The sequence below is a fragment of the Artemia sp. Qi Xiang Cuo genome, chromosome 5 (assembly GCF_049724085.1).
Source record: "Artemia sp. Qi Xiang Cuo chromosome 5, ASM4972408v1, whole genome shotgun sequence".
In the NCBI taxonomy this organism is placed as follows: Eukaryota; Metazoa; Arthropoda; class Branchiopoda; order Anostraca; family Artemiidae; genus Artemia; species Artemia sp. Qi Xiang Cuo.
In genome coordinates, this window is record NC_142798.1 from 47,433,271 (window position 1) to 47,447,889 (window position 14,619).

General features: G+C 36.2%; 1 protein-coding gene across 1 annotated transcript in view; it reads right to left on the reverse strand.

The window, feature by feature from the left end:
* Positions 1-14,619, reverse strand: part of LOC148952201 (uncharacterized) — a 71,701-nt gene that overhangs the window by 26,542 nt on the left and 30,540 nt on the right. The window contains exon 3 of the mRNA XM_089089152.1: positions 3,785-3,876. Within this exon, the coding sequence (XP_088945278.1) occupies positions 3,785-3,876 (92 nt within the window). The remainder of the gene's footprint in view (positions 1-3,784; positions 3,877-14,619) is intronic.

Below are 14,619 nucleotides of genomic sequence, written 5' to 3' on the forward strand. Positions count from 1 at the left end.
TTTTAAAAGATACAAAAAACTACTTATTTAACACAAAAATTTTGTTTTTAATGGGCACCAAGTAAAGAAAAACCACACGGAATCAGACAACCGAGTCTCTCAAACCCCGAAAAGATATTTTAAAAGATACAAGAACTACTTATTTACAACCAATATTTCGTTTTGAATGAGCACTAAGTAAAGAAAAACCACAAGGAATCAGACAACAGAGCCTCTCAAAACCCTCAAAGCTCTTTTGAAAGATACAAGAACTACTTATTTAACACAAAAATTTCGTTTTTAATGGGTATCAAGTAAAGAAAAACCACACGGAATCAGGCAACAGAGTCTCTCAAACCCCGCAAAGCTCTTTTAAAAGATACAAGAACTACTTATTTACAACAAAAATTTTGTTTTTAATGGGAAATAAGTAAAGAAAAACCACACGGAATCAGGAAACAGAGTCTCTCAAACCCCTTAAAGCTCTTTTAAAAGATACAAGAACTACTTATTTAAAACAAAAAATTCGTTTTTAATGTGCACCAAGTAAAGAAAAACCACACGGAATCAGGCAACATAGTCTCTCAAACCCCTTAAAGCTCTTTTTAAATATACAAAAACTACTTATTTAAAACAAAAAGTTCGTTATTAATGAGCAATTATTAAAGAAAAACCACAAGGAATCATGCAACAGAGTCTCTCAAACCCCTTAAAGCTCTTTTAACAGATACAAAAACTACTTATTTAAAACTAAAACTTCGTTTTTCATGATCACTAAATAAAGAAAAACCACACGGAATCAGGCAACCGAGTCTCTCAAACCCCATAAAGCTCTTTTAACAGATACAAAAAACTACTTATTTAACACAGAATACAGAAGAGCAAATAACATTAGAATTTAAAAGCACGCAAGCAAATAACTGAGTTATTTTTACATCACAATTCTTAACTTAAAACCATTCTAATTATAGCATCCCCATTCCTCATACTTTAGTTACTCGTTACGCTTTCTTAACCACCGAAAATTTAACCTACGTAAATTAAGTTATAGACAATACTGGTTTAGAAAAACTGGAATAAAATAATTGATACAGTTTAAATTGCACGCTACCTTTGAATAGGCAATGTGATTATACCCACCTAACCAGATTATACCTACCAAACCAGATTATACCTACCAGAAACCTGTTTGGTACAGGGGCGCCCTCAAATTCATTATACCTATTCTACTCCCAAGTTTGTTCGATTTAGGAAATTTGCCTGAACTACATTTTTATTTGATATATTTTGTCTGACAGAGTACATCTACAAAAAATCCCTTTGGACAAAAGTCAAAGGAATATCAAGAGGCATACAAAATAAGATAGTACGGCTAGTGTTTGAGGTCAGTCATAGGATTTGATGCTGGAAATTGTGACATAAAGGAAAAATAAAAAACCCACAAACTTCAATGTAGGAAGGTAAATTCATTGGTTTAAAACTCTTAACATTACTATCAAACAGTTCGTGGTAACGAACTGTAAGTAAGGAGCAACCCGGCTCAATGGTAACCGAAATTCTATAAAACGGGTTTTTGATAGCAATAGATACATCAAAAGAATCAGATTTCAATGCTGAATTCAAATATATAATGTTCATCAAGTTTAGTCCTACCCATCAAAGGTTACGCGCCTGAGAAAATTTGGCTGATTTTCGAAAAAAGGGGGAAAGACCCCCTAAAAATTTTAGAACCTTAATGAAAATCACACCATCATATTCAACGTATTAGAGAACCCTACTGCAGAGGCTTCAAGATCTTATCTACAAAAATGTGGAATTTTGCATTTTTTTTGCCAGAAGAAAGATCACGGATGCGTGTTTATTTGTTGTTGTTTTTTTCCCAGGGGTGATCGTATCGACCCAGTGGTCCTAAAATATCGTGGGAGGGCTCATTAGAAATGAAATTAAAAGTTCTAGTGCCCTTTTTAAGTGACCAAAAAATGGAGGGCAACTAGGCCTCCTCCCACATATGAAGGAGGATCTTTCCATGAAGGAAGTTTCATGGGGGAAGGGACATTGCTATGAAGGGGGCGCCAGATTTCCCAGCATTGTTAAAGAAAAAGATCAGAAATTAAATAAAAAAAAAAGTTTTTCAACTGATTTCAACTGATCAACTGATTGTGATTAAGGGTTCATTTTTAATGAATTGGAAAAAAAATTCGAACCTTTGCTTAAAGAGCAGGGTATTGACTAGGGGCGAACCCCCTAATATATGTATTAAAAATATATGAATATAGAAGTTGGTTACGTAAGTTACGTATATTTATTACTAATAAAAAGGTTCGTAAATAAAATTAAACAACTTTCGAGAAAGCCATTTAACCAAAAAAATTAAAATTAATATGCAAATTTTGTTTTAATTACTTATGTACGGTGAGCCAAAATAAAAACCTGCATTAATTCAAAAACGTTCAAAAATTAAATAGAAAAAAACAAGTTATTTTAACTGAAAGTCAGGAACGACGTTAAAACTTAAAACGAACAGAAATAATTCCGTATATGAAAGTGGCTGTCCCCTCCTCAACGCCTCGCTCTTTACACTAAAGTTTGACTTTCTCGCAACTCTATTTTTTAAACAATAAAAAACTTTAGCGTAAAGAGCGAGGCGTTGAGGAGGGGACAGCCCCTTTCATATACGGAATAATTTCTGTTCGTTTTAAGTTTTAACGTCGTTCCTTACTTTCAGTTAAAAAAAACTTGTTTTTTTTATTTAATATTTTCAAAAGCGACTTTTTTTAGCGCGTTTGTATAATACTAGCACAAAAAGAACACTGCTTGAGTGATTGCTGCAGCATTCCCCCTGCATTTGGAAATAGGTTACGGATAGATTGCAAATTGGGCATATTTGATGTAGGACCAAACCAGGTTATATTGTGACTGATAGTTATAAATTAACTATTGGCTATATAATATAGGACAAACATGCAATAGGATGATGATAACAGCAAAACGCGCTTTAATATTTTGGAAAGAGATAGATATATATATATATATATAGAGAGAGAGAGAGAGAGAGAAAGAGAAAAAAAAATATTGCCTAGAACTGCTGTTATTTTCAACTTAAAATCTAAATGGTCACAAATAATTAAATGTAAACTGTTACAAGATACTTGTTTCTCTGAGTAAAGAAGTATTATAAACTCCATTTACTTTTTGTATCAGTGTGCGAGCCGTCCATTAAGAATTGAAGACTTTTTGACAAGCGTAGTAATCTATAATTTGTATTTACGGTACTTATCTCATACACCCACTACACTCAAGAAGAGTATTTAGGTCAATCCTAATAAAGAATACCAATACAGGATGAAAATATAATACTTTAGAATCAAATTTGGAATATATATTTTTACATTGGGAGGGATGGGAGTAAAGTATAGCGGGTCTGCATGCAAAATGTGTCAGCTATAATTATTCTGCATATTATGAAGTAGCATATTATGAAGACAGCCAAAGGTCAGACAGTAATTATTTTCCAACTTCATGCTATCCAAACACTTTACCAACCCCCCTAATCTGCAAATATATAGCCCAATCAAATATGTCCAATGTATTATGTCACCCGCCACTTGCTTTTCACTCAGCGTAAGCTAATTGTCTCTTACCACAGACAGATAAAACTGGTTGGTTTTCGAGTTTTACGCAGCCTAATTGTTGAGTGTGGTGGGCATAAGAGATAAGTACCGTATTTACTTTGTTTACAAGGAAATTTTCCATACAACAAGGAAGATAATAAATGGAAAAGATTAAAAAAAGGAGTGTTACTTACAAGGTATGTTGAAAAACATGGAAGTGAAAGCGGCTGGGTCTTCTTTTTTTTGCTGGTAAACATTGAGCCCAGTTGATGTTTCCCTTCCATTCCTAAATGATGGAAAGTGGTTAGAAGTTATACAATTACCAATTTAAACAATAGCTAAAGCTTTATTTATAATTGGCTAACAAGTCTGAGGTACCAAACAAGGCAACAGTGACCACACATGGCCCCATTCAAAAATATATAAAAACGAGTCTTGTTTGAATGATTATTTGTTTTTGCCTCATTTTTACACAAAATCGTCGTAGTTACCATGATGCAACTTGTTTAGCATTGTTTTACAATTAATATCAGCACGAATAGTGTTGAGCCCAAAATACGAAGTAAGTCTATCACTTTTATTTTCTCGAAATGATTTATTGCGATTTTAAAAATCATCTAGTGAGTTTCAATACAGTCTTATTCCATTAATGTCCCGTATTATATCCCAAACCATGTTATTGCGCTTGTCTGTTTCATATTTTTATCTTGAAAAGTTGTTACTTATTAAAATTAATTTAAAAAAATTCCGAAAAATAAGTTTTTCAAAGACACAGTAGGTTTTAGACTTTTACAGTGAGAGAAGGAGGCGATACCGAAACTCTTGTTCGTTCCAAGCTTGATTTTCGTATTCAATCTAAGCATAACTCGCTTTAAGATCTATTTATTCATTCATATTATTACTTGTTGTATGTTTTTTGCTATGATTGTTTACTTAATTCCTGTTCGTTTTGGATATCATTTATTCTTTAATAGTAATTTCTGGTCGTTTTGAGTTTGAATTTTAACAGGTATTTGTATCTGCTTAGCTTGATTTCAAAATTGCCTTTACTTTTCTTTGAAAAACTTATTTTTAGGAAAGTTTTTTTTAAATTAATTTTTGTTCGTTTTTGATTGCAAAAAGTTTCAAGTTTTTTAAAGTTCCTTATTTCGAAATCAAACTTAAAAAAAAATCAAATGTTCATCAAAGTATTACAACTGGTATCAAAGTAACAAAATCAAAGTCAAAAACTGGGGTTGTGTCAACCTCGGAGTTTTTATTATCTGGTGTTTGAATCATTTTTAACAAAATTGCTATCTCAAAATTTTATCAGATGGCTTTGGAGAAAAAGGGCGTGGGTGGGGGGCTAAGTTCCCTTCTGTCTCTTTTGACTCTGTAAAAGTTAACTAGAACTTTCTATTTTCAATCAAATGAGCCCTCTCTGATGTTTATACGAGCATCCCCTCTATAAGAACCATATATACTCCCAGAGTATAATTTATAACGCCTGTCCCTGTGCCCTGGGTGGTGACGACCCCGTAGTTTTAATATCTGATGTTTGAACTAGTTTTAAAAAAATGGTCACCTCAAATTTTTATCGGATGGGTTTATCCATCCGATAAACCCAAAGGCGTGGAGGGTGGACGGGACTAGTTGCCCTTTGATCTTTTTTTGCTCTGAGAAAATGAAATAGAACTTTTAATTTTCATTCAAATGATCCCTCTCTGAAGTTTATACGAGCATCCCTTTCATAAGAACCATATACGGCCCCAGAACATAGCTTACAATGCCTGATCCCTGAACCCCGGGGGGTTGTGTCGACACGGTTTTTTTTTGTTATCTGACCTTTGAACTATTTTAAAAAATGGCTATCTCAAAAATTTTATCAAATGGGTTTGGGGAAAAAAGGGCGTGGTGGGGGTTAGGGGCCCTCCGATCTCTTTTGACTCTTAAAAATTGAACTATAACTTTCAATTTCCATTCACATCAGCCCTCTCTGAAGTTTATATGAGCATCCCTTCCATAAGAACCATATATGCCACCAGGGCATAACTTGCAACGCCTGCCCCCAGACTCCGGGGGGTTTTGTCGACAACGGAGTTTTTTTCTCTGACCTTTGAAGTACTTTTAAAAAAATTGCTATCTCTAAAATTTTATCGGATGCATTTAAGGGAAAAGGGGCGGGGGGGGGGATAGTTGCCTCTGATCTCTTTTGACTCTTAAAAATTGAACTAGAACTTTCAATTTACAATCAAATGAGCCCTCTGAAGTTTATAAGAGCATTCCTTCCACGAAAGCTGTATATGCCCTCCAGGCATAACTTACAACGCTTACCCCGGGCCCTGAAGGATTGTGTCGACCCAGGAGTTTTTGTTACATGATCTTTGAACCATTTTGAAAAAAATAGTTCTCTCAAAGTTTTTATCGGATGGGTTTGAGGAGAGTAGGATGTGAAGAGGGGGGCTAGTTGCCCTTCGATCTCTTTTGACTCTTAAAAGGTGAACGAGAACTTTCAATTTCCAATCATATGAGCCCTCTTCGGGGTTTATACGAGAATCCCTTCGATAAGAACTATATCCCTTCCATAAGAGCATTACTTACAACGCCCGCCTCCGGGCTCTTGGGGGTTGTGTCGACCCCGGAGTTTTCATTATATGATCTTTGAACTATTTTTTTTTTAAATGGTTATCTCAAAGTTCTTATCGGATGAGTTTGATGAAAAAGGAGCATGGAGGAAGGGGCTAGTTGCCCTCCAATATCTTTTGACTCTTTAAAAGTGAACTAGAACTTTAATTTCAAATCAAATGAGCACTCTCCGGAGTTTATACGAGCATACCTTCCATAAGAACCATATATGCCCCCAGGGATTTACATACAACCCTTGCCCCTGGGGGGCTGCGTCGACACAGAAGTTTTTCTTATCTGACCTTTGAAACTAGTTTTAACGAAATGGCCATATATAAAGGAGTTCTTGTTATATGGTCTTTGAACTATTTTTAACAAAATGGCTCCCTCAAATTTTTTATCAGATGCAATTGGGGGAAAGGGCTTGGACGGGGGGGGGGTAGTTGTCCTCCGATCACGTTTTACTCCTAAAAAGAGCACTAGAACTCTCGATGTCCAATTGAATGAACCCCATTTGAAGTTTATACGAAAACCCCTTCTATATTAAGTGCCTCTGGGAAAAAATAATAGAGTGTGGGGGGGCTAGCTGCCCTCCGATCACTTCTGACTCTTAAAAAGTGAATTACAACTTTCAATTTCCAATCAAATTAGCCCTCTATGAAGTTTGTACGAGCATTCCTTCCATAACAACCATATACGCCCCCTGGGCATGGCTTACAACGCCTACCCCCGGGCCCTGGGGGCTGTGTCGACACCGGAGTTTTCGTTAACTGAGCTTTGAACTATTTTTTAACAAAATGTCTATCTAAAATTTTTATCTGATGCATTTAGGGCGTTGAGTGGGGGGGGGGGGGTTCAAGGGGGCTAGTTGCCCTCCGATCTCTTTTGACTCTTAAAACTGAACAAGAACTTTCAAATTCCAATCAAGTGAGCCCTCTCCGATGTTTATACGAGCATCTCTTTCACAGGAACAACACATGCCTTTAGGACATTAAATAATAAAAAAACAAGTTTTTTAAACTGAAAGTAAGGAGCGACATTAAAACTTAAAACGAACAGAAATTATTCCGTCTATGAAAGGGGCGGCCCCCTCCTCAACGCCTCGCTCCTTACGATAAAGTGTTTTACTGTTCTAAAAAATAAAGTTGTGAGACAGAGTCAAACTTTAGCGTAAAGAGCAAGGCGTTGAGGAGGGGACAGCCCCTTTCATATACTGAATAATGTCTGTTTGTTTTAAGTTTTAATGTCGCTCCTTACTTTCAGTTTAAAAAACTTGTTTTTTTTATTTAATTTCTGATAGTTTTTTAGTTAATGCAGCTTTTATTTTGGCTCACCGTCATTGAATAAGTAAACAAAATTTGCATAAAAATTTTACTTTTCTTTTGCTAAATGGTTGTCTCCAAATTTGGTTCTGACGTAATTTACAAATTAACTTGCGTAACGAACTTCTATATTCGTATATTTTTCTTCTGGCAAAAAATAGAAAGTTACAGATTTTTGCAGATATGAGCTTGAAACCTATGTTATAGGGTTTTCTAATACGCTGAATCTGACGATGTGATTTTCAATAAAATTCTTTCACTTTTAGGGGATGTTCCCACCTCTTTAAAAAATCAGGTAAATTTTCTCAGGCTCGTAGCCTTTGATGAGTAATACTAAACTTAATAAAATTCATATATTTAGAATCAGCATTATAAGCTCATTCTTTTGATACATTTATTGATATCAAAGTTCCGTTTTTAAAAGTTTCGATTACTATTGAGCCGTATCGCTTGTTTTTTTTTTGTTTTTTTTTTTTATCACGTATATGTTATTAAGTATATGAGGGGGTTCTCCCCTTAGTCAATACCACGCTCTTTACGTTAAAAGTGAAAAACTAAATTTAATTCACAAACCCCTGAATCACAAAGGCCGTTTAATTACAATAGATAGCTCTTTTGAAAGCACTAAAAAAACTGTAGCGTAAAGAGCGAGGTATTGACTTGGGGAAGAACCCCCTCATATACGTAATAATTTCTGTTCATTTTAAGTTCTAATGTTGCTTCTTACTGTCAGTTGAAAAAACTTGTTTTTTTTTAATTTAATTTCTGATCGATTTTTAAATAATGCTTGGAAATCCGGCGCCCCCTTCATAGAAATGTCCCTTGCCCCAAACAAACATCCTCCACAGAAAGATTATCCCGAGTAACCCCCTCTTACAGCCCCCCCACCAGAAAAAAATTATTCCTGAAAATGTTTGTATACTTCCCAATAACCAATACAATATGTAAGCAATGGGCAAAGTTCATAACTTGCAGCCCTTCCCCTGGGATCTGTGGCGGATTAAGTCATCGTAGAAGACACATTTATTAGATTTTCAACTATGCTGAACAAAATGGCTATCTAAAAATTTTAATTGGGTGACTTTGAGAAAAAAATGAGCGTGGGAGGGGGGCCTAGTTGCCCTCCATTTTTTTGTCACTTAAAAAGGGCACTAGAACTTTTAATTTTCGTTCCAATGAGCCCTCCTACGATATTCTAGGGCCACTGGGTCAATACGATTACCCCTGCGGAAAAGAAAAAAAAACAAAAAAAAACAAACAAACAAACAAATAAACACGCATCCGTGATCTTTCTTCTGACAAAAAATGCACAATTCCACATTTTTGTAGATAGGAGCTTGAAACCTCTACAGTAGGGGTTCTCTGATACGCTGAATATGATGTTGTGAATTTCATTAAGGTTCTATAGCTTTTAGGGGGTCTTTCCCCCTTTTTTCCAAAATCAGCCAAATTTTCTCAGGCGCGTAACTTTTGATGGGTAAGATTAAACTTGATGAAACTTATATATTTGAAATCAGAATTAAAATCTGATTCTTTTGATGTATCTATTGGTACCAAAATTCCGTGTTTTAGAGTTTCGTTTACCATTGAGCCGGGTCGCTCCTTACTTACAGTTCGTTACCACGAACTGTTTGAAAACTTATAAAGTCTTTCCCAGGGTCCTGGGGGGTTTTATTGACACCGGAGTTCTTTTTATCCGACCTTTGAACTATTTTTAACAAAATTTCTATCTCAAAATTTTCATCAGATGTATTTGAAGAAAGCAGGCGTTGGGGGGAGGGCTAGGTACTCTCGGATCTCTTTCGACCATTAAAAGTGAGCTCGAACTTTCAGTTTACAATCAAATGAGCCCTCTCTGAAGTTTATACGAGCATGAATTTCACAAGAACCATATATGCCCCAGGGCAGAACATACAACACCTGCCCAGGGGCCCTGGGGGTTGTGTCGGCACCTGAGTTTTTGTTATTTGACTTTTGAATAATTTTTAACTTAAAGGCTATCTCAAAATTTTTATCGGATGTATTTGGGGGGAAAAGAGCGTGGGGGGGGCTATTTGCCCTCCAATCTCTTTTGACTCTCAAAAACTTAACTAGAAGTCTCAAATTCCAATCAAATGAGCCCTCTCTGAAGTTTTTACCAGCATCCCTTCCATAAGAACCATATATTCCCCCAGTGCATAACTTACAACGCCTGCCCTCAGGCCCTTGGGGGGTGTGTCGACCCTTGAGTTTTCGTTGTATGGTCTTTGAATTTTTTTTTTTAATGACTATCTCAAATGTCTTATTGGATGCATTTGAGTAAAAAAGCGCGGGGAGGGGGGGGGGGCTAGGTGCCCTCCAACATCTTTTGACTCTTAAAAAGTAAACTAGAACTTTCAATTTCCAATCAAATGAGCCCTCTTTGAAGTGTATACGACGATCCCTTCCATAAGAACCATTTATACCCCCTGGGTATAACTTGCAACGCCTACCCCCGGGCCCTGGGGGCTGTGTCGTCAGCGGTACTTTTGTCATATGATGTTAGAACTATTTTTAACAAAATAGCTATGTCAAAATTTTTATCGGATACATTTTGGAAAAAAGGGCGTGGGGGGGGGGCTGGTTACCCTCTGATATCTTTTGACGTGAAGTCACTTTTTAAAAAGTGAAGTAGAACTTTCAACGTCCAATCAAATTAGCCCTCTCTGAAGTTTATACGAGCATTCCTTCCATAAGAACCACATATGCCCCCAGGGCATAACTTATAGCCCTTGCCCTGAAGACTGTGGGGGAAGTGTCCGGCTCAAAGATATAATTTCCAGGACTTCCAACTCCGTTGAATGAAATGGTTATCTCAAGATTTTGATTGGATGTGTTTGGGGAAATGGTGGGCGTGGAAGAGGTGTTAGTTGCCTTCCAATCACTTTTGACAATTATAAAGGTCACTAACCATTTAAATTTCCAATCGAATGAGCCCTTTTTGAAGTTTCTACGACAACACTTTCTATAAAAACCTTATATGCCCCCAGTGCATAAGTTACAACCCTTGCCCTGAGGGTTGTGGGGGAGGGGGGGTTGTCATCCTCGAAGACCTAATTTCCAGAATTTAAAACTATGTTGAACAAAATGGCAATCTCAAAATGTTTATTGGATGTGTTTGGGGAAAAGTTGGACGTGAGAGGGGGGTTAGTTGCCCTCCAATCACTTTCGACTATTAAAAAGGGTACTAGTCCTTTCAATTTCCAATCGAATGAGTCCTTTTTGAAGTTTCTACGACAAAGCTTTCTATAAAAACCTTATATGCCCCCAGTGCAAAACTTACAAGCCGTGCCCTGAAGGCTGTGGGGGGAGTGTCCTCGTCAAAAACATTATTTATATCTAGAAATCAACTACGTAGAACAAAATGGCTATCTCAAAATTTGATTGGATGTGTTTGGGGAAAGGGCGGGCATGGAAGGGGTGGAAATCGGGCATGGAAATCGAAATCAAAATATCAAAAGCTGTATAGCTTGCCAGTTGAAGAGGAAATAATGCTAGATAGTGGCGTATTTTTTTTCGTGAAAAGTCAAGTAGTCCAAACAAGATAAACTGTTAATATTGATATTTATCTTGATGCTGGATTTGAATAGTTGCCATCGGATCACTTTTGAATCTTAAAAAGGGAACTAGAACTTTTGATTTCTAATCATTTGAGTCCCCTCCGAAGTTTATATGACCACCTTTTCCGTAAGAACTTGGGGACTCTGGAGGGTTGTGCCGCCTCTAAAGTGTATACGACCACCTCTTCCATAGAAACCTTATAAGCCCCCTGGACATAAATTACAACCCTCCCCCCAGATTGGGGATGGGTATGTTGAACCCGAGTAGTTTTTCATCTGATCGTTCAGCTATTTCAAGCTTAATGGTTATCTCGAAATTTTGATCCCATATATTTTGAGAAAAGAGCGTGTGGAGGGGAAGGGAAGATGCCCTCCGATCACTTTTGATGAATCTTTAAAAGATAACTAGAAATTTCAATTTCCAATCAAATGAGCCAACTCTGAAATTTGTACAACCACCCCTTGCATAAAACCTTATATGCCCCGGTGTATAGCTTACAACAATCGCCCCCGGGCTCTGGGGGGGGGGGGTGTAGTGACCTCAGAGTGTTCGCTATTTGATCTTTAAACAATTTTAAACAAAATGGCTAAATCAAAATTTTGATCGAATGCATTTGGTAAAAAGGGCTTTGGGTTCGGGGGGGGGGCTAGTTGCCCCCCGATCACTTTTGGCTCTCAATAAGAATACTAGAAATTCTTATTTAAAATTGAATGAGGTTCCTTCGAAGCTTATGCAACCATCCCTTCCATAAAACTTTATATGGCCTTGGGGCATAAATTACAACACTTGCCTCTGGTTTCTCGGAGGCTGTGTTATCCCTGGGGTTTTTTGTTATATGATCTTTGGTCTATTTTGAACTAAATGGCTATGTAAAAAATTCTATCAGATGTATTTGGGGAAAAGAGGGTTGGGGGGGGGTACCATCAGGTCACTTTTGACTCTTAAACACAATTAGAAATTTGAAATTTCTAATCATTTAAGTCCCCTCCAACGTTTATACGACAACCTCTTCCATAAAAACTCTATATGCCCCCAGGGCATAAGTTACAACCCTTCCCCGGGATCCTGGGGGTTTGGGTATATTGCCCCCGAAGTTTTGTAATCGGTGGATTATTTCAAACAAACTGGTTATTTCAAAATTTTAATCAAATTCATTTGGGGAAAGGGGGGTGTGTGTCGGCCGGGAGGGGGGGGGTAGATATCCTCTGGTAATTTTTGACTCATAAAAAGATCAAATGAGCCACCTTCGAAATTTATACGACCACCCCTTACATAAAAACCTTATACACCCCCGGGGAGTTCTAAAATCACTATAAATTAAGAAATTTTTCAAACTAAAAATTTTTTTTTTTTTTTAGGGGAAGGGGGTACATGTGACAAGGTTCGCCATTTACTAGATTAAGCAAACATGACACCCCATCAAGCTTCAATTAACAAGTTGGAGGAAATACGCCCCCCCCCCCCAAATATTGTCTTGAGTATATACAGAAAATATGCTTCATTATAGACTCCCCCAGATTCTATTTGGGAGGGGGGATTAGAGTAATCATTAATAAAATCAATAGGACTAAACAAAAGAAAACAGAAATGATGTGATTAAATGTAGCAATAGTAGGGTAAGAGGTACCATTTCTAGGAGACATATAGCAAATAATTCTACGGGACATATAGCAAATACTTCTAGGGGACATATAGAAAATACTTCTACGGGACATATAGCAAATACTTCTAGGGGACATATAGCAAATACTTCTAGGGGACATATAGCAAATACTTCTACTAGACATATAGCAAATACTTCAACGAGACATATAGCAAATACCATGTTATTCTACGACGCCCCCGTACCAAAGATGTTGGGTATAATCTGTTTCGAATCAAGTTTTCCTGACACAATTAACTGAATTTATGTTTCATTATATACAAGTTTTTTTTTTAGGTTAAATCCGTGTCAGAAAAATCAGTGTGTCTTTTTTAGTTGCCAATTATTTTTTGTATATATTCAGGTTTCAAATTAGATTCTTCAACAGTTTTGAATAGTTTATTCAACTTAACACTACTGACATTTTTGTGAACATTTACATAGAAAATGGATAATTCTAAGCAATTTCTGGTGAGTAAAATTTTCTCATTATTATAATAAAAAGAAATTGTCTTGTCATTAAGTTAAGGAAGAAATTCTTTCCTTACACTAGAACTAAGGGTACTTATGTGGTACGAGATTGGTATCGTCGTGGTTTTAGATTGTTCTGGGAGGAGGAATTAGGGATGTTTTTGAAAAAGTGCTTAGCTTTCGATCGGTAATTTGGGGTTAGAATAAAATGTTGATTCTTTTAATGTATTGTTACAAAAGCTTTCTTGTTAGAGTTTCGGTTACTATTAACCTGATTTGTTCCTTACTTATAGTTCTTTACCATGTACTGCTGAAAAATGTATTTCAGTGATATTTTAGATCATAGTAGCCTAATAGTGCTTTTAGTCTTTAGAAGAAGAAGAACCAAAACAATTTAGAATCTATGCTGCTTACCTTAGTTTAAGAGCTGAAAATCATTCTAAAAAATCTAAATTTCTAACAATGAGTATTTTATTTTGATAATACAGGAAAATACAAATATTTATTTAATTGAAAAAAAAAATTCCATTTCCCCCTATTTTAACACCAGTTTTTTTAATGCAAAAAATAGGCACATATTGCACCCTGTTTAAATCAGAATAATCCGTGGATTCTTAATCTTTATGACCCAAGGACCAAAATGGCCCCATCCCCCCTGCCAGCTTTTTAGCAGAAAGATAAGCATCTTGCAACTTTTTCTAAGCAGAAAAAAAAAGACTCAGGTGAGGTTTTGTAAAATTTCGTGGCAAACTCAGTTCTTGTCGAATTAAGATTCAGTTGGTAAAAAAAGTAATTAGAAACCCCTGATTTTGAAATCAAGATGTTTTTAGACTACTTTAGATGCCTAACATCAACTTAATTATTTTCCAAATCTCAAAATGCATTTTTTTTCATGCTTAATTTTTGTCTTTTTTTTAAAGAAAGAAGATACGTGCTATAGTGCCCCTCTGGAAAAGAAGGCAAGATGGAGTAAAGCCACAAGACCATCTATTATCAAATATACTGGCAGAATTACACATGACTAGGACCTGCCACTGGCCGCAAATCTTTAAATGTTTGGGTTCTCTGACGCCAGTGTTAGCTCCACGCAAGCTGGAAGGAAGTTAAAAAGGGAATGTGCTGCTTCATATAATGCCTCAGCCTCATCAGATCAAGATAGGAGGGACACTCCCCTTCAAGCCTTGCCAGAGACTTCTGATGTACAGCCAGAACTTGTAAGTGTATATATTTTTTTTTTCCTTTTTTTTCAAAAATAAGACAAAATTTTCTCAGGCACATAGCTTTTGATGGGTAAAACTTAAAATTTGTTTCTAAATTATTTCATTTTCTTTCAATAGCCAAATTAGCATTATATAAAGGAATACTTATCACGCATTTCTATAAAAAAAAAACCTTACATTGTAACTTCTAA